Source organism: Anopheles cruzii, chromosome 3, assembly GCF_943734635.1.
Source record: "Anopheles cruzii chromosome 3, idAnoCruzAS_RS32_06, whole genome shotgun sequence".
NCBI classification, from domain to species: Eukaryota; Metazoa; Arthropoda; class Insecta; order Diptera; family Culicidae; genus Anopheles; species Anopheles cruzii.
Window position 1 is genome coordinate 52,450,857 of NC_069145.1, and position 17,548 is coordinate 52,468,404.

The 17,548-nt window shown below is 50.6% G+C and overlaps 3 protein-coding genes across 3 annotated transcripts; 1 reads left to right on the plus strand and 2 right to left on the minus strand.

Annotated features, from left to right (window-relative positions):
• Window positions 1–2,809: 2,809 nt before the first annotated feature.
• Window positions 2,810–10,324, minus strand: LOC128270582 (chromodomain-helicase-DNA-binding protein 1). Its single transcript, XM_053007992.1, has 7 exons — window positions 10,289–10,324; window positions 9,233–9,931; window positions 9,034–9,149; window positions 3,717–8,927; window positions 3,440–3,625; window positions 3,157–3,354; window positions 2,810–3,086 (listed from the first exon to the last, which is right to left on the minus strand). The coding sequence occupies exons 1-7, from the start codon at window positions 10,322–10,324 to the stop codon at window positions 2,810–2,812; spliced, it is 6,723 nt and encodes a 2,240-aa protein (XP_052863952.1).
• A 2,410-nt stretch (window positions 10,325–12,734) lies between these two features.
• On the plus strand, window positions 12,735–13,691 carry LOC128273962 (uncharacterized). The gene has a single exon (XM_053012036.1). It carries the CDS (start codon window positions 12,738–12,740, stop codon window positions 13,689–13,691), a length of 954 nt encoding a protein of 317 aa, XP_052867996.1. The 5' UTR covers window positions 12,735–12,737.
• Window positions 13,692–13,918: 227 nt separating this feature from the next.
• Window positions 13,919–16,441, minus strand: LOC128272013 (septin-interacting protein 1). Its single transcript, XM_053009721.1, has one exon. The coding sequence runs from the start codon at window positions 16,439–16,441 to the stop codon at window positions 13,919–13,921; it is 2,523 nt and encodes an 840-aa protein (XP_052865681.1).
• Window positions 16,442–17,548: the final 1,107 nt, after the last annotated feature.

Here is a 17,548-nt window from a genome sequence, read left to right on the forward strand (position 1 = left end):
ATCAACGAGTTAATCGAACAGAATTGATCTGCCAGGATCGAGAAGATCGCCCTTTCACAACTGAAACGTGTGTTAATGATTCAGCATCAGAAACAATTCAGAACGGAATTGCTGCCATCGATGCCGGTAAAAAGCTCAATGTTGGCCGAAAACGTAATAAGGATCAAGAAAAAATGCTACATCGGTTGCGTTCGTATAAACTTCGGAACAATGAACGAGTCAACAACAACATAAATGGGAACGCCCAAAGAAAAAGCCATCGCAATAAGCAAAAGCACTATTGCTCTCATTGTTCCGCAACTTATATTAATTCAAGCAAGCTGAAGATTCACATCCGGACACACACCGACGAAATGCCTTATGCGTGTAAAATCAGTGACCGAGCCTTCAGATCATCCAAACTTCTGCGGAAACATTCTGTGGGTCACAACAAGGATCATAAGTGCCCGCATTGCCTTTCAACATTTGCTCTTTCTTCAGAGTTAAAGGTTCACATCCGCACTCATGCTCTTGAAAAGCCTTATGTGTGTGAAGTATGTGACCAAACGTTCAGTTTATTTCGAAATCTGTTACGGCATGAGAAAATCCATAACAAAGACGAACACTATCAGTGTCCGAATTGTCCGTCCAAGTTTCCACGGTTATCCCACTTAAACGACCACATTCGCACTCATACCGGTGAAAAGCCGTTTGTGTGTAAAATGTGTAAAAAAGCGTTCCATTCATTATCTGCACTATCAATTCATTCAAAAATTCACAACAAGGACCAACATCATCAGTGTCCGCATTGTCCGTCAAAATTTGCACTGTTATCCAATTTAAAAAATCACGTTCGCACTCATACCGGTGAAAAGCCGTTTGTGTGTAAAATATGTGACCAAGCATTCAAGTCTTTAAGTAATCTGGGACAACATAAGAACATCCACAACAAGGACCAACATCATCAGTGTCCGCATTGTCCGTCCAAGTTTGCATGGTTGTACACATTCAAAGATCACATTCGCACTCATACCGGTGAAAAGCCTTATGTGTGTAGAATCTGTAGGAAAGCGTTCCATGCATCATTTGCACTATCACGACATTCGAAAATTCATAAAAAGAATCAATAGCATTTGTTTGAATCAGTACAATAACAGTGATTGCTCACGAAACATTGTCTTTGATGGAACATACAAAACTGGATATAACGAAGACAACGTTGCGACAAGAGAAAAAGGAATTATAATGTTAAATTTAACTTTTCCATTAACTGTGCAAGTTTAAGTTTATGTTGTGCTTATTACCCCATATTTACCCCTGCATGTTTGATAGTTTTTATTTATCCCCTTGATTGTTCCGTTCCGTGAGAATGTTGCTTGCCATGTGAAACGAGCGAAAACGTTGTTCGAAGGAGAATTTCAACAAATAGTCGAATGGAAAAAACATGCTTTGTAATTGTAACAATACGTTTGTTTCGTTTTATTGGAGATTGAATTTCGTATCTTATTTTATTGGTAAACTTTCGTTCAATTTCATTAGCCAAATGGTTCATTGTAGTCCTTAAGTTGTACTTCCCTCAACTAACGATCGCCTCCAATATTTGCTCTCTTCACAGTTACCAACTCTTACCCCGTCTATTGCTGGCCTCTTTCGCTGCGTATTGCCTGAAGGAGCGCGTGTGCTACGGTGAATACGTCCTCGCGCTGTTGATTTATTTCTGGTCCTGGTTTTCCAAATGATTCTGTCGGTTCATCTTCACTTTTTCATTTGTCTAGTGAGTGTTCTATTTCTCGCCTTACTCGCCTTCCTACAATTGCAAATTGAGTTCGTTTTTGCATTTTCTTTCATGTTAAACCATCGAAGAATCTTTTCATTCCTATTCGGAGCATCTCAACCACTTTTCAGTGGGTGATGCATCACCGGTAAATTATATTTAAACGCGAATGGAGCATGTCTTCGTAACAGAGCAACGACAGCTTTTCATCGTAGCAGAAAAAACATAGGCTACAAATCATTAAAACTTAGTAGGTAAAATCACAATAATACGGCAATGAATTATGTATTGCGCGGTCTACAAAATGTACACTCTCTTCTTACACTCTTCGCTAATCTTATGCAACATGATGGGGCACACTTTACTGTGCATTTGGGTCCAGAAGTGGAGTGTCGCTGCCGCGAAACGCTTTGAATGGTTTACTCAATAATTCTCATAATTCTGCCCAGCCAGCAGTGACCTTTTAAGCAACTATGTACAGTTTACACCCTTTTCCAGTCTGTATTTTAGGTGTATTACGTGCTCTGTTCACTGTGTCAATGGTTTTCAAATGCTATCCGCGAGAGTAGCGTACCGCGTACTGGTATCTGACTTTGTGAATGTAAAGTAATAAACGGTAAATAAGGTCTTTCGCTTGTGAGTGTGTGTGTGGGTTACTGAGTCTGTTGCCCTTGCTTCTTGCCTCCCTAATAATCCTAGTCCTCCGACGTCTTTGCATTGAAATAAATTACTCTTACACACGTAATCGATTGTTTGTGGAACCGCACAGTTGAGGCGACGGAAAACGGATACAACCATACCCTATTGTGTCATTGCCCTACCTTACGCCAAACGGATCCGCCACGTTTTTCTTCAATTTGTCTCCGGCTCTATGTCCGGTTCAATTATTCTAATTTTACTGGCGGAAAGTGTGCCCGTACGTTTCAATTCTCCGGAGAGCAGAGACCAGGAAGGACGATGGGTTTGATGGGTTCGTTGACTGGCGGAAGAAGTTATGACCAGAGTCGCAAGATTAAGTTATTTATTTGCCGCAGGTTAAGGCAGTCCATCATTTCGCTAGTTTCGTCGACTTTCCAAGTAGTCTGGCTGTAAGCCGCAGCCGCCACTGGCAGACTCACCAACTGCACTTCCAACTGCACTGCCAGCGCCAACACAGCCGCCAGAACTTGCAACGGACCCAGGCACGACGACGGGCAGGACACCAGGTGGTTGTCGGGGTGGAAACGCAACCGGATACGAACGGTACGAGGTGCCGTCTGCGGGGGGATAGTAGCCAGCCGGTGGCATTCCGTAGTGATTACTCGGGTAGCTTCCGGTGCCGGGAGGCATGTGTCTGTGTAGCACGAAATGGGATATGAATTATTCACAATCGTTGCGCGTGGGGTCATTCGACAGATACCAACCTTCGTTTGTCCTTGAAACAACGCTCTCCGCGATCTCGATCACGATCGCGATCACCTCGATCACGATCCCGCTCACGGTCTCGCTCACGCTCTCCCCGGTCGCGATCCCATTCCCGCTCTCGATGATAACCGGACGGCGCCATGTGCCGGCTTCCGTAACCTTCGTATCGATCTCGTTTGTGTTCCCCCCCACCGTACCTTTGGATACGAAGCAGCATAAGAAAAGAAGAGGTCATAAGTTGTTGTGCCAGAAAATGGGTTTTCCCTGGGTTCTCTAACGTACCTATCTCTCCAACGATCCACCGATGCATCCACGCCTACATACGATCCCCGATCGTCTCGTGAGTCCGGGAATCCGCGTCCACTTTGCGGTGCGCTGTTTGATGCAGCTCCCCTAGATCCTATGTTTCTCATGCGATCACGATCGCCATATTCGTCCCACTTTTTATCCCGCTCTCCACGATGGTTGCTGATGGTTCGGGAAGTCAAAAAAGGGATCGGAAAGCGCATTTAGTAGACTGAACACGGCGGCTGCTAAATGGCAAACGGGTCGCACTTACCGACTGTCACTACCGTGCAGCCTTTTGTACTCTTTGCTGTTCTCATCATACTCCCCTTCCTCGAGACGCCGTTTGGAATGCATCGACGAACCTTCCTCCTTGCCACCACCGGAGTCCGATCCATGATCGATCGCCGCTCCACCGGCACCCGCTGCCGTCGCGGCCATATAACGCTCCCGCTGCTGCAGTGCCGAATCACTGACAATCGGTCCGCTTATCGTCCCTCCCAGCAGATGGTGTCGCTTTTTGTCCTTCCTTTCGCGTCGCGATCTGGCTTTTTCCTCATCCATAGTGCCGCCGCCGCCGCCGGTCCCGCCATCGGTAAGCATGCTCTGGGCTTTCAACGGAGACTTGGACGTCAATGGCCGGTCATAGCCGCTACTACTGTGCCCGTTGTCCTGTTTGCTGTTGGAAATTTTCTTAATCTTTCCCAACGAATTTAATGCCGACGTTGACTGACTGATGCCGACGCCTGCAGCAGCAGCAGCAGCAGCAGGATGAAGGTGATAATGATGGTGCTGATGGTGCTTGGCAGCGTCTTTGGCATCTTTCATAGGCGATCGACCGAGCTGGAGTGTCGGTGCAGCGCCGGAACTGTGCTCATGACCGGATGACTTCCTAACACCGCCGCTACCGCCGTCGGTACTCGTGTCGCCTCCGGACCGATCGGCAGTGCCCTCACTGCGCTTGAGTGCATGTTTGTACAGCCGGAACAGTTTGCGTGCGTCATACTCGGTGAACTTGGACACAAAGTACCACAGGTTGCTGCGCCACTCTTTCGCCTTTTCCGGATCTCGGTACTCGCCCAAACACAGGTTGATTTGGTTGCCGATGCTCAGCAGACAGTCGCGCGTCTGCCGCAGCTGTTCATCCTGCGGCAGCGTCTCGTCCGGATTGTCGAGCGTTTTCAGTGCCTTCTTCACGGGCCGCATCTTTTCCTTGCACTCGTTGAAGACCGTCGGATCGAGGTCGCCCAAAATGTTGAGCGCGCACGGTTCGTTGTTCGCCGTGAAGTGCATCGGTCCCGTATTTTTATCCTTCTTCTTCTTCGAATCCTTTTGCCGATCCTTTTTGGACTTCTTTTTCTCCTTCCCACCCGCCGCCGTTGCCTGATCTTTACCGCCGTAGTGGTGATGGTGTTCGTCAGCCCGCGATCCATTCGAATGCTCATCGTGGTGATGATGATGGTGGTGGTAGTTATGGTGGTGATGGTTCTCTGATTCGGAAAGCTTTTTACTTTTGCTACCAGTCTTTTTCTCTTCAGTCAACCCGGTTGCGCCCGCCATCGCAGCGGCCGCCGGTCCCAAACCACCCGAGGGCATTCCGGGACCTCCGACGCCCAACGAGACATCTTCACCGGCGGCTACCGCTGCTATCGTTGCCGATATCGAGCAGCCTATCGAGTCCGTGCCCGAAGCCCGAAGCGGACTTCCGGCAGACGCGGGCGCGGGATGGAGCATTAGGCTCGGGGCGGCAACGGCCGCCGCCGCTTTGGGTTCCTTTGGTTTGCGTGGCTTGCGCGGTTTCGAAGGGCCACGCTTCAGCTCGAGCGTCTTGCGCAACACCTTCAGCAGATATTCGGCCCGTGACTGCAGATGCTTGCCCTGAGGTTTCCGGTTCGCATCGTTCGCCAGTATCTTGTCCGACAGCCCGAGCGACGGGTCCATCTTCATCGCGTCCCACGACCCGATCCCGTACTGATAGATGCCCCGCAGCAGCCGCGAATCGTCCTCTCCGCTCCACTCGACGTCGAAGTTGGGCGGTCGGGTTTTGAAGCTCAGCTGCCACCGGCTCCGCTCAGCCGGGTCGGCCGGGATCACTTCGTCCAGCGGCTGCAGTTCCTCGACGCACTGCATCATCGTTTTCACGTTGAACGATGCGCCACCGATTTTGTTCGAGTACGCCGCACGGGCACACTTCCGCTTGGCCGCATCACCGGCCACCGAGGCGGGGCCCCCTCCGGCGGTGTGCTTCTCGTTTTCCGCTTCCCGGGCGATCTCTTTCATCGTTTGCACGCACCGATCGTGCAGCAGCTGCGAGACGCGCCTCAAGTCCGAGAGCGGCTTCTCCTGCAGCTCCGCATCGCACGCAATCGCCTCAAGGCGCTTCAGTGGGGCAGGAAACTTTTTGTAACTCTTTATCAACTGACGCAGCTCCGCATCGGTGAAGCCGGCTATCTTCTCCTTATTCGATGGCCGCCCTCGTGCGCGCTTCGCTTTGCCGTCCTCATCGCCACCACGTCCACCACCAACGCTGGCTTCGGAGTCTTCGTCGCTCTCCTCCTGGTGCCCTTTCTTGCCCTTCTTCCCACCCTTTCCGCCGCCGCCAGCCGCACTGTCCGTCTCGTTTGCCTTCATCGCAAGCCGGCGCGGTGGCAGGTAGAGGTCCTTGATCTCCCGATCACGCTCTTCGGCCTCGACCAGCTCCCGGTAGGACTGCGGAATGATGCCATCCCAAAACTGCTTCGTGCCTTCGGCTTCCGCCGGTTCGGGGTCCTTGGCGGTGATCGGCTTGCCGCCCACCGTGTCCTCGTCGAAATCGAACGTGGTCACGTTGAAGGCCGACAGTAGCTCGTCGCCCGGCATACCGGGGGCTTCGTCGCGCGTTTCCGCCCGCCGCAGGATCTCGTCAATGTCGCAAACGAGCTCTTCGTCGCCGTCCTCCTCCTCTTTGAACAGCTCCTCGGCGCCGAACTTGAGGATAGCCGACAGCTCATCCTTTTTAAACGGATTGCTGTTGCTGTTTCCGGCCCCAACCTTACTGCTGTTCCAACTGTTGCCACTGTTCTTGTCTCCACCGTCCAACACGGTCCGGCCCGTCGTGTCCATCCGCTGGATCACCAGATGATCGAGCACCATTTTCTGTTTCGCCCGCTCCACGATGTCTTCCTCGACCGATCGGGCCGTCACCAGCCGGTAGATGTTCACCTGGTTCTTTTGCCCGATCCGATGTGCCCGTGCCTGCGCTTGCAGATCGTTCTGCGGGTTCCAGTCCGAGTCGAAGATAATGACGGTGTCGGCCGTCGCCAGGTTAATGCCCAGGCCACCGGCGCGCGTCGACAGGAGAAAGCAAAAGTCCGTCGAGCCCTCGGCATTGAAGTGATCGAGCGCTTGCTTGCGCAACTCGCCCTTAATACTGCCGTCGAGTCGCTGGAAGGAAAAGTGTCGCTTCTGCAAATATTCTGCCAGAATGTCCAGCATTCGGACCATTTGCGAAAAGATCAACACCCGGTGGCCCGTCTCCTTGAGCCGGCAGAGCAGCTTGTCCAACAGTACCAGCTTCCCCGAACCCTTCAGCAGCTGCTGCAGCACGGTGTCCTGGGTGACCTGCGCTCCAAACTCCATGGGTCGCGTCAGCGACGCATGGTTGCAGCACTTCTTCAGCTCGATCACAATGTTGAGAAACGTTGAAGCCGATCCCTTCAGGCCTTTGCGCAGCTCGTTGAAGTTCTTGGTCAGTATCCACCGATAGAACTGCCGCTGGATCGACGTCATCTCTACGCGCAGTATCTGTTCCACCTTCGCCGGCAAACTCTTCTCGACGTCCTTCTTAACGCGCCGCAAAATGTACGGTTCCAGTTCCTTGTGCAGCTTGGTGTAGCTTTTGTCGTTCGTGCTGCCGTAGTTGCGCTCAAAATCGTCCCACGACGCAAAGTGCTGCGGCATGATGAAGTGCAGCAACGCCCACAGCTCCTTGAGCGAGTTTTGCAACGGCGTTCCGGTGATCAGCAGCCGATGGTTCGTGTCAAACTCCTCCAGCGCTTTGTACAGCAGCGAATCGTCGTTCTTCAGCCGGTGCGCCTCGTCCACCAGCAGCGAAGCCCAGCTGATCGAACCGAGGAACGTTTTGTCCTTCAGCAAAATCTCGTACGTCGTCAGGATGGCGTTAAACTTGAGTTTTTTCGTACTGTCAAAGCACCACTCGTACTGGCGGATCATTTCACGCGACTGCACGTCGCCCAGATACGTCACAAAGTTCATTTCCGGCGCCCAGATGGCAAACTCACGCTGCCACGCCGGCATCGTGCTGAGGGGCACCACGCACAGGAACGGCCCGTACAGTTGTTGCGATTTGAAGAGGTAGTACAGAAAGCAAATCGTCTGGATCGTCTTGCCCAGCCCCATTTCGTCGGCCAGGATGACCGAGTTCTCTTTGCACCACGTCAGTATGAGCCAGTTCAGCCCGTCCATCTGGTAGTCCCGCAGCTTCAAACCGCGGTCTTCGCCCAGGTACTCCGGTTGGGTTTTCAGGTGGCGAAAATTGGGCCGATACCGGATCGCCTTGCAATGCTTGGACGGTGTGCGGCGCGACTCCTCGCGCTCGTGAAACTCGACCACCTTGGGCTGCCACTTTTTGCGCAGCAAGCTCGCGTCTTCCCAGGTCGAATCGGAGTACGGCAGTGACTCCCACTTGCACAGGTAGTCCGTACCCTCGCCACCCTCCGCTTTGTCTGCCTGGGCGATGATGCGCTCGACGTTGTAGTGGCTCTTCAGCAGATCCTGCTGCAGCTCCTGCTGGCACTCGTAGTAATCGATATCCTCCGGCCCGGCCTGGTACTGGCGCCAGTGCTGCAGTGCTTCTTCGCGCTTCAGGTAGTTCTCAAGTTTTTTCATACCCTTAACCTTCTGCTCTTTGAGTGTTTCTTCCGATTCCCAAGTACTGTGCAGATACGACCAGCCGGTCCACTTGATCAAATACTGTTCCTCCATCTGCCCCGGTGATCGGTGATCGCCGCCTTCAGCTGCTGCCAGGTTTGGGTCACCGTGTTCCTCGATCGCGTACACGGTCGTGAGGGCACCGGTCGCTCCTTTCCGGCCCCGCCGTCGTCCGATAATGCGCTCGATTGTTTCGGCTTTCTCCTCTTCCGCCGCAGCGGCTGCCGCCGCTTCTTCGGCTTCCTGGTCCACCTCCAGCAAATCGTCGCTATCCGTTGCCTCGTCCCCGCTAGCCTCTTTGTAGCTGACGGCCGTTTTTCGTCGTGACGCCGATGGCCGCTTCCGATCTTCTTCACTGCTAGCCTCATCGGTGCTGTAGGCTCCACCAGTGCCAGTCCGTTTCTTTTTCTTTGCCTTCGCCTTCGAAGCGGCCACCGCCGCTGCACGCTTTTTCGCCGCTGTCGTGGCCGATTTTCGGCGGAAACGATCCGAAGCATCGGAATCGCTGGCCTCACTCTCGTCGGACGTGTCCGACTTCCAGCGACTGCTTGTACTGCTTGGGAGTGAAAGGGAGAAAAAAGCAGAATCCAAAACATTCTTCGGTTAGTTCTCTTTCTTTTCTCAATACCAGAGAGGCATTGCACTTCTATGCTAATCCGTACCTTTTCTTTTTCTTCGCCTTCGAAGCCGGCTGGGCGGCGGGTCGTTTCCGTGCTGCGGCGACCGCTTTTTTGCGTGCACTTTTCCGGCGCAACTGATTCGCCGCATAATCTTCATCCTAACAGAGGGCGGGCGGGCGTAGAAAATAAAGGATTTTAATTAATTTAGTTTGTCAATTAAACGAACGAAGAATGGCCTTACGTCGTAGCTACTTTTGGAGGATTGATGGTCCTCTTCCTCCTGGTCCTCGTCGTCGTCCTCATAATCTTCCGGTGATTCAGACATTGTGACATTGTTCGAAGACCTTTGTTTTGGCGCAGTTTCATTTCCAGCACTGTTCTCTTCCTGCTCCTCGTCGTCTTCACCTTCGTCATCGTCCCCACTTTGCCGGCTGGTGTTGCTTGGCTTACTCGCATCGGAATCACTGTGATGCTGTTTCGACGACCTCCCGCCCGTCGGATCGCTTTCATCCGAATCCGAGCCAAAGTGCGAACTACGAGATCTTTCATTTGAAGCTACGGCCCGTGTCGGCTGCACATGGTTAACTACGGAACCGTGTTCGTTGCTCGCCGACACGCTGTTATCGTCTGATTCATCCTCTTCGTCCTCTTTCCCGTCATCCTCCTGGACTGCGGTGTGATTATTGCTCGACGACGCCCGGTGCTCGGTAAGCCCATTTTCGATGGCACCATCCCGAATGTCACTGCTGGCGGTAGAGGTGTTATTGGTCGTGCCGCTGGCTCGATTGGAAGTGCTTCGGCTACGGTCATGTTGTCCTTCGTTGTCGCTAGAGCTGGAGTTCGATGAGCCAGACCCGGACTCACTTTCGGAATCAGAGGATGAGCCACTTTTGCTATCACTGCTTGACTCATTTTCCGAATCACTTTTATCCTCTTTTGTCTGGAATGGTAAAAGTATAACCAAAGAGACACTCAGTGCTGTTGCTCAGATATAATGGCCGTGGATCCGAGTTGACAGCAAAACGATCGTAACAAAGCCAGAGAGAGAACTTTTTGAATATGTTACAACGTCGGAAGTCGGAATAATAATCCTATCGAGGAGCATAAAAAGCACATAACGCCGCAAGTTTATCGGAACCAAGTTTATTTGTAGTACAAGTGTATAAAGTGCCGAAACCAAATCGCTTACGATTGCTGACGCTGTCTTGTGCCGTGTAAGAAACTGTGTGTAAATTCCCTAACAAAACTACACCACAATTCGTGCTGGGGATCCTTCGCACCCAATAAACAAACCTACGCTTTGGATTGCTGCAGGAATGGCGGTTTGTACCATTTTGCACGCAACAAAGAGCAACTGGAGGTGAAAAACAGTGAAAACTTACTCAAAAATCACTTAAATGTAGGTTGTGCGATCCATAAATGGCCCTAAAGAGGCTAATGGTGACGAAGGAAAGATTCTACGGCGCATTAAAGGAATGTAGCCACACCAGTAACACACGAAACTGTGTGTATTCGAACAGAATGTTTCACGGAACTCAGTTTCGAAACCGAAGCCGGATAATCGTTTCAATACACCCGCAGGTTAAGCATCTTTCGGGCAGTTATGGGGACATTTACTGTGGCAACGAGCACGGTTACGTAATCGTGAAAAATTTGCAGAAAACCGTATTTAACGAAAACTATGCGCTAAGCTGATTTCGTTCGATGCTAGAAGTAGTTCCTTTCACAATAGTTTTGCTTCCGAAGCCTAGAATCGGTCCAAAAATTCACATCCGACTGGTGGTGCCTCGTGTTCTAGGAGCTGCCACGTGACGTGGCACGGTTACGGTGAAGAGAAAATTAACCGAAGAACTCGTAAAACCTGTCGGAAGAACCGAAATGGCTTGGCCACACCGTTTTGCAGGCATAAAGCGATGGTTTTATCGTTAATTTGCAGAAAAGGGTCCCCCTTCGATTTTTAAGAAACGGACCTCGGGGAAGACCGCAGATCCTGGGCTATCGAATGGACAGTTGTCCAGGGTGGAACGGGCACCGGTTCCGGTTCTGGGGACACATTCGTTCCGACACTATCACCAGTACGGTAGCGGAACATCGTCTGTCCGGAAGATTGTTTCCAACTTGCAGCCTCGATTCGCCACACCCCGCTGACGAATTGGGGACGAACTTACGCTCAAAACACAGAAAAAACAAAACATTTATTAAATATTTCACGAAACTGGCAGAAAATTGTGCATTACCTGGCTCATTCCGCTTTTTAACAGGTTTTTCTTCGTCAATGTAGGATAAACTTATTTCCACCATAAGGAAATGTAGCTAGAAAAATGCACAAAATCGTTACGAATCGAATGGGGCTAATTTTATGGCCAAATTGCTGCACTAGACGGACGAAAACGTATTTTTCTTTTCGACACTGGGATTTTTTTCTTCAACATTCATCGGTGGACGCCATTTTCTTTCACAGCCTACTCCAAGGTTAACTGGCAACCACTTTCTGCACCAGCCGATTGGCAAACGCCGAACGAAACGGAATGAAAATGCCACTAAAAACGATCGCAACGATCGAATATTTTCACTCTGGCACACTGACGATCGCTTCTATTATTGTTTCTGTTCTTAATACAACATGTAAGGCCATCTACTATCGTTGTATTCGCAGCAGTACGTTTTGGTTGCAGCTCACCTCAATCCGCCATCTTAAAATGGCTGCTCGCTACGGCTCGACTCGTCGTCGACCGAAAATCGCCCAGCAGGAAGAGAGAAGCACCATAATGTGACAGAGAAAGACACACGCGAAAAAGCCTCAACCGAGAGCCAAAAGGCATTTCGTGAGCTGCTCAACTGTGGCTTTTACTAAACAAAAAAAAAAAAAAAAAAAAAAAAAAAAAAAAATTTTTTTCCCTCTGTCGCCTCCCCCGCCGGGCGGCGGGCGGGGCGGCGCCCCCCCCTAGTATGTGAAATTATTATTCACGTTATTGGGCTTGTTTCATATCGAAAGCCGAAGAACCAAGTTTCTCTGAACATTTTCTTCAATTCAATTCAATTTGTTACCACAGTTGATTGCAACCGTTCATGTCATTTTTTGACAGCAATTTGTTTGAGCAGAATGTCAAAAATCAGTTTAACAGCCGAAGTTGATATTGCGCCAATTCATTGAAACCGCGAAAACTGCCGCATCTCCCTCATAAAAATACAAATAATATATAATATAATATCAAATACAAGGAATTAAACTAATCAAGGAATCATGAAGTTGTTGCTGCAAGTTCCGAAACTTGATATTGCCTCCATATCAGCTTTCCTTGAAAACCACAATCTTGATTCGACTAGACAAAGGAAAACAAGAAAGTTAGACATCATTCGCAGCATCCGCATAGTGTTTGGATTTGTTCACTAGCCTTACAAAACATATCTGCTATTTCAGTTCTGTGAATCGATCGGTTGAGAGCATCTCTGTGACCAACATAAATTTGGAATTTGGAGCGAAGACAACGCAGCGGCGTTTGATAGCTGACGTCTCGGAAACGGTAAGGATAAAAAAGAAAAGCAAAGACGTTCACCACAAGATCGAGATCATCTTCGAAGAAAATGAAACTTTCCGATCCGTACACTGCACAGAGTGTATTATGGCGCAACCAGAAGGTGGTCAAGGTAAGTAACTCCTTTGTTTGTACTATTGCGACCCAGACTCACCTATGATTCGATTGGTTTTAGCTTTCTGTACGGCAATCGTTGGATTGCTTCGCTGGATGCGGCGCAAGCAAACTGAGGAATTTGAAAAATGCGCGAACAAAGAGAACAAAGTGCATAGGGCACTGGCGGAAACAGAAAATATGGATCAAAGCGGCAATAGGACGAAGACAATCAAATTAGAAAGAACTTGCATCGTTCTAATTGAGCCGTTGCAGTTGAACAACCATTTACCGCTCACCGCCGAGAATTCGGTACTGACAAAGGTTGAAAAGCAACCTGTTCCAATTACTCCCCATCAGTTGAAGGCTGCCCAGCGGTTGTCACTCTTCAATTTAATCCAAGACTACGATGGGACTGACCCAGACGACTTTCTTGCATATTGCACTAAGCAGATGGAACACAAAACTTGTGCAAACGTTCAGCTTCTCACTGTCGAGCAAGCGGACACCGATCTTTGGCATGAACTACGCAAAGGTCGCATCACTGCCTCACGCATGTACGAAGCATCCCGTTGCACGATGCTAAACGGATCGCTGACGAACAAGGTGATGGGTGTATCCTCCGGATTTTCCTTCGCCATGAAACGAGGCACGGACCTAGAGGGGCACGTTTTGGTGGAACTGCAGAAGGAGTTCCCGTCTCTGCGTAGCATTGGGCTCATACTCGATCCAAACCATCCGTGGATGGGTGCGTCGCCAGACGGCATCAGCGACGATTTTGTGCTTGAAATTAAATGCCCGTATACGGCAAAGACTCGCGCTTGTTATGTGGACGTGAGCAAATTATCGAAAAAGTATTTTGCCCAAATTCAGCTTCAGATGCATATGACGCGCAAGACGAAAGCGCTTCTTGGGGTAGCGGCGCTGGATTTCGAGAGAACAAGAAACGTGACTAAAGTTTGGATTGACTACGATAAGTCGTACGTCGAAGCCATCATGGCCGAATCGTACGAATTTTGGTCTAAAGCAGTGTTTAAGGCGTTGCAGAAAAAGCGAAAAAATAATAAATAAATCTTACCTTCCGGGATCTGGAATCGTTCTTTATCGTGTTGAAACCGAAAGTATGAGATTGCTCTAAGTTCACTTCCCTTCGCTTTGTTCGTCAACTTCGTGGAAGATTAAAGACAGTATCTTGTTTCGGTCATCAACCAACCTCAAGAAATAATTAATTTAGTTAAATTTTATTCCTTTTACATAAATTGCAATACGATACACTTGATCTTTAGCGTATCCCGTGCTCAACCAGTAACGGCCCGTTCCAGTAACGTCGTCAGAGATATTGGGGTCCAGTTGACGCCACCGTCCAAACTTACGATGCACACGGAGCGGTCGATGTAGCAAAACAGCTTCCCAACGCGATACACTTGCTTTCCCAGCTCGCGCCGTCCCGGCATCGGTGCAAAGATAATGCCCCGTTCTGCGCATTTCTGCGAGACGAGTTCTTTGAATTCCAGCGCTGGAGTAGCATCCACGTCTAGTAGGGTTGGAGGTTTGGGTGGAGGTGGTATTGGCGCCATCGAAGCTGCGGGTGGTAGCTCTTGACCATCGGCAATTCCACCACTGGCCGCACCGATAGAACGTTGCATGAGTTCCAGTGCTTTGCGGAAGCTCTCTTTGACGTTCGTTTGCCTAACGACATCATCGGTGAACTGCGATTTCCAGCCCTGATACCACCGGGACACGTGGTCAAAGTTGGGGGCCTGATTCAACCAGATTACAAGCGTCTGCAACCACTTTGGAAAGAAGTATTTGTCGAGCATGTTGGCCATCTGAAGCGGTGAAATGAGTTCGTGCCATTCCCACACCTGGTTGAACATCTCCAAATCCTGTTGGAGTGGATTTACGATGACCTCTGTCAAACGCAGCTCCAGCTTTGGGATTATATTTTTCGTCAGGAACACCTGCAAGTCTTCCTCGGAGAACACACCTTTCCAGGGCGTTATCATGGCGCGAGCAGAACGATCTTCTGGATGCCAGGCTTTCAGGGCGCGCGATAACTTTTCCCGTATCATAGTGTACACCGCACCCTCCAGTTTTGTCCCTAGCAGATCGACCCATGGATGAATCCAGCTGTGAATGGGCACCGTGTCGGTGAGGGGATCCCACTCGACGACGGCCGCCGACAGTTTGGTCAGTACGATCTGCTCCAGCACGTTATCGAGAATCCACGCGGGCAGAACTGGGGCCCAGGCATCCAACAGTGCGATCATGGGCGTTGGACGACGGGGATCCCACTCGTTTGCCGCCGTCCGTATGCTGGGAATGACACCGGTCCAAACGACGGCCGAATAAGGATCGAGCAAACTACATGATACGTCCGCACTGGTAGCGCCCAGAATCGAACGCCAGCGTTTGAACAGTTCTACGTGACGCGTCGGATCGCTAAACGGAGCCCAGTCTTTTAGACGAGCGGCAATGAGAGGCGCTACGACTCCCGCCGCCAAATCGGACAACCCAAACTCAGCGCACTCGGCCGGATAATTGGCGCAGAGCCGGACGAAACGCTTCTCGCATTCTTCCAGTTCGAGATTTGCGCCTTCCGCCGGCTCGACAAGGGAACGGACCAGTTCGAGTGCCTCCTCGAGGGTTTGCAGGTAATCTTTTTCAAGGTCGCTGATTCGGATGAGATTTTCTTTCTCCTGCGCCAGCTGCTCCTCGCGGTCCTTCGTTTCACACTTTTGCTTATCGATCGTTATTATGTCCTGCTCACAGTGCTGCACCATCAGCGCAAGGTTGTGCATGAGTTCCGGCAGTGCAAAGTGCGTGGTTTTAACGGTCGGCTTGTCGCTTACTTTCGCGTCGTCGTACAGCTCTTCATCCGCCACCCTCGCCTGACCGAGTGCGTGATAGCCGCTAAGAACCCGCTTTTCCGGTCCCGTCATATCGATCACCGTCACTTGACTCAGCTTGGACGATTTCTCGAAAGGAGCATAAGTTGCCGTCGTCGTCTTTTTGCCCTTTTCGATCACATCTTCAACCGTTTTGTAAAAGTAACGGTTCTTGCCAAGTTTTCCCTCCTTTGCTTTACGCCACTGTTGGCCCTCGTCCGCTTTTTCGGCGCCCTTCTGTTCGTCGTGTTTGGGCGCTTTTTGTTGTTTAGCGTCGGCTACGGTGGTTTTCTTTTCCGGTCCATAGGCACCGATCGCTCCGCGCCCTTTGCGCAGGTGGGCCTCGACTGGTGCCGATATGCCCTGCAGATCCTTGCCCAATCCTCTGCCGGGCTGATAGCCCATCTGCAGGAGCAACTTTGCTCCGATGCCCCGAGTGTGTTGTTCCCAGTTGCCAACGCCTTTGCCCGTCGTTGGCCCCGGTTTGCTGAAACTGCGAAAGCCGGCCATTGACCGGAGATCGTTGTGAGATGGTTTCTCGGCCGAGTCCGACTCGGATTCCGACGTGCTGCTGCTGGCCTTCCGATCGAACTGCGGTCTAGCCGTCCCTTCTTCGTCGTCGCTTTCTTCTTCGCCATCCTCGTCTTCGCCGGTGTGTTGCTGTTTCTTGGCTTCCGGTTTCTTGCCCGATTGCTGAATACCGCCGGCAATGAATCCGATCGGTGCCGTGTAGTCTTTCGGCTTCTTACTGGTCCGCTTCCGACCAACTCCAGCCGAAGTATCGTCGTCTCCGTACTCATTTTCTGAGTCATCAGCCCAAATGCCGTAAATTTGCTGGTTCTTCGTTGGCCGACGCCGTCCACGGTTGGGATTGAACTCGTTGGCCAGATCGTAGTCTGTTATTTCGAAACGTTCGTACTCATCGTTTTCCATTGCCACGGAACGCTGGAAACACGAAAATGTTGATCACCTTTCTGCCGACTTTGGCTTTTGTTTGGTTTTGTTTGTTTACACCGAAAATGACAGCTTGACGCACAGATCAAGACCCTGACAGCAGCGTGTAACGCTGTAACGGCGGTGATGGTGTTGGAATTGCCCGGAATTGGTTTACTACCTTCCGTTTAATTTCCGGTCATTCCGAGTTTTCTTCTTCGCTTGAAGACGCATCATACTTCGCAAACTTTACGTTTGTTTACACTGTTCGATCTTTGTTCGAACTTTTGCCCTCCGGTCGTTACGGCGTTACGCGCGATACACGCTGCTGTCAGTTGGCACACACTCTTCGACGGACACAATTTTGACACATGAGCAGAGCACATTTCAGTTGGTTGATTTGTTTATATTGGCTTTTCCATCGTCGTCCTGTTCGGCTTCCGGCGGCATTATCCTTAGTAACGGGTAAACACGAGGTAGAGTGCATGCGTGTGCGTGTGTGACAGAGAAAGAGAGATGGTAGAGAGAGAACAAAACCGGCCGAGTGCGTGTGGTACATACGCTGCGTTCGCCACTGTGTGCGTTGGGCGCGTTAGGTGCGCTGCAAGGACGAACAGTTGTTGCAAAAAAAACACGTTCAGTCACAGTGAAAAAGGGCCACAGCAATAGGCAACACTAGGGCAGGTGACAGAGTACGCACGCGGTTCCGGTGCGCAGTGGTGGTATTGGTGTGTTTTTACTACATGCTGGTCTGTCGGTGTTTGTCGCTGTTTGGTTGGCTTGATTGGACTCAGAAGTCCTTTTCGTCGGTCGCAGCAAACATACGCGGATCAATCGCAGCGAAGTTGAAGTTGAAGGTTGACGTGCGAACGGTTGCCGCTGTTGCTATTGCGTCTGCTGTGCTTGTGGTTTTGGCCAAGTGGGACTGTAAAGATGCACCGATATTGTGGGCCATAGCGATCCGTCGTCAATGTTAATGGCACTTCCAGCTCATCATTCGTTGAGTGCTATCCGGAGCAGGGTTTGTGAATTGTTTTGATTTTGTGTACCTTTTTAGTCGGTTAACGAAGTGCTCGAAGTGAAACGTTGCTTAATCGTGCTCGAAAC

What these genes read in the sequence shown, in the direction of transcription:
- LOC128270582 (XM_053007992.1), bottom strand. Translation starts at nt 10,324, where the DNA reads ATGGTACAAACCGCCATTCCTGCAGCAATCCAAAGC. An exon ending in CTGCACGGTAGTGACAGTCG is followed by an intron (nt 3,626 to 3,716) that starts GTAAGTGCGACC and finishes CCGAACCATCAG; the next exon opens with CAACCATCGTGGAGAGCGGG. An exon ending in TGTTTCAAGGACAAACGAAG is followed by an intron (nt 3,087 to 3,156) that starts GTTGGTATCTGT and finishes CGTGCTACACAG; the next exon opens with ACACATGCCTCCCGGCACCG.
- LOC128273962 (XM_053012036.1), top strand. Translation starts at nt 12,738, where the DNA reads ATGCGGCGCAAGCAAACTGAGGAATTTGAAAAATGCGCGAACAAAGAG.
- LOC128272013 (XM_053009721.1), bottom strand. Translation starts at nt 16,441, where the DNA reads ATGGAAAACGATGAGTACGAACGTTTCGAAATAACAGACTACGATCTG.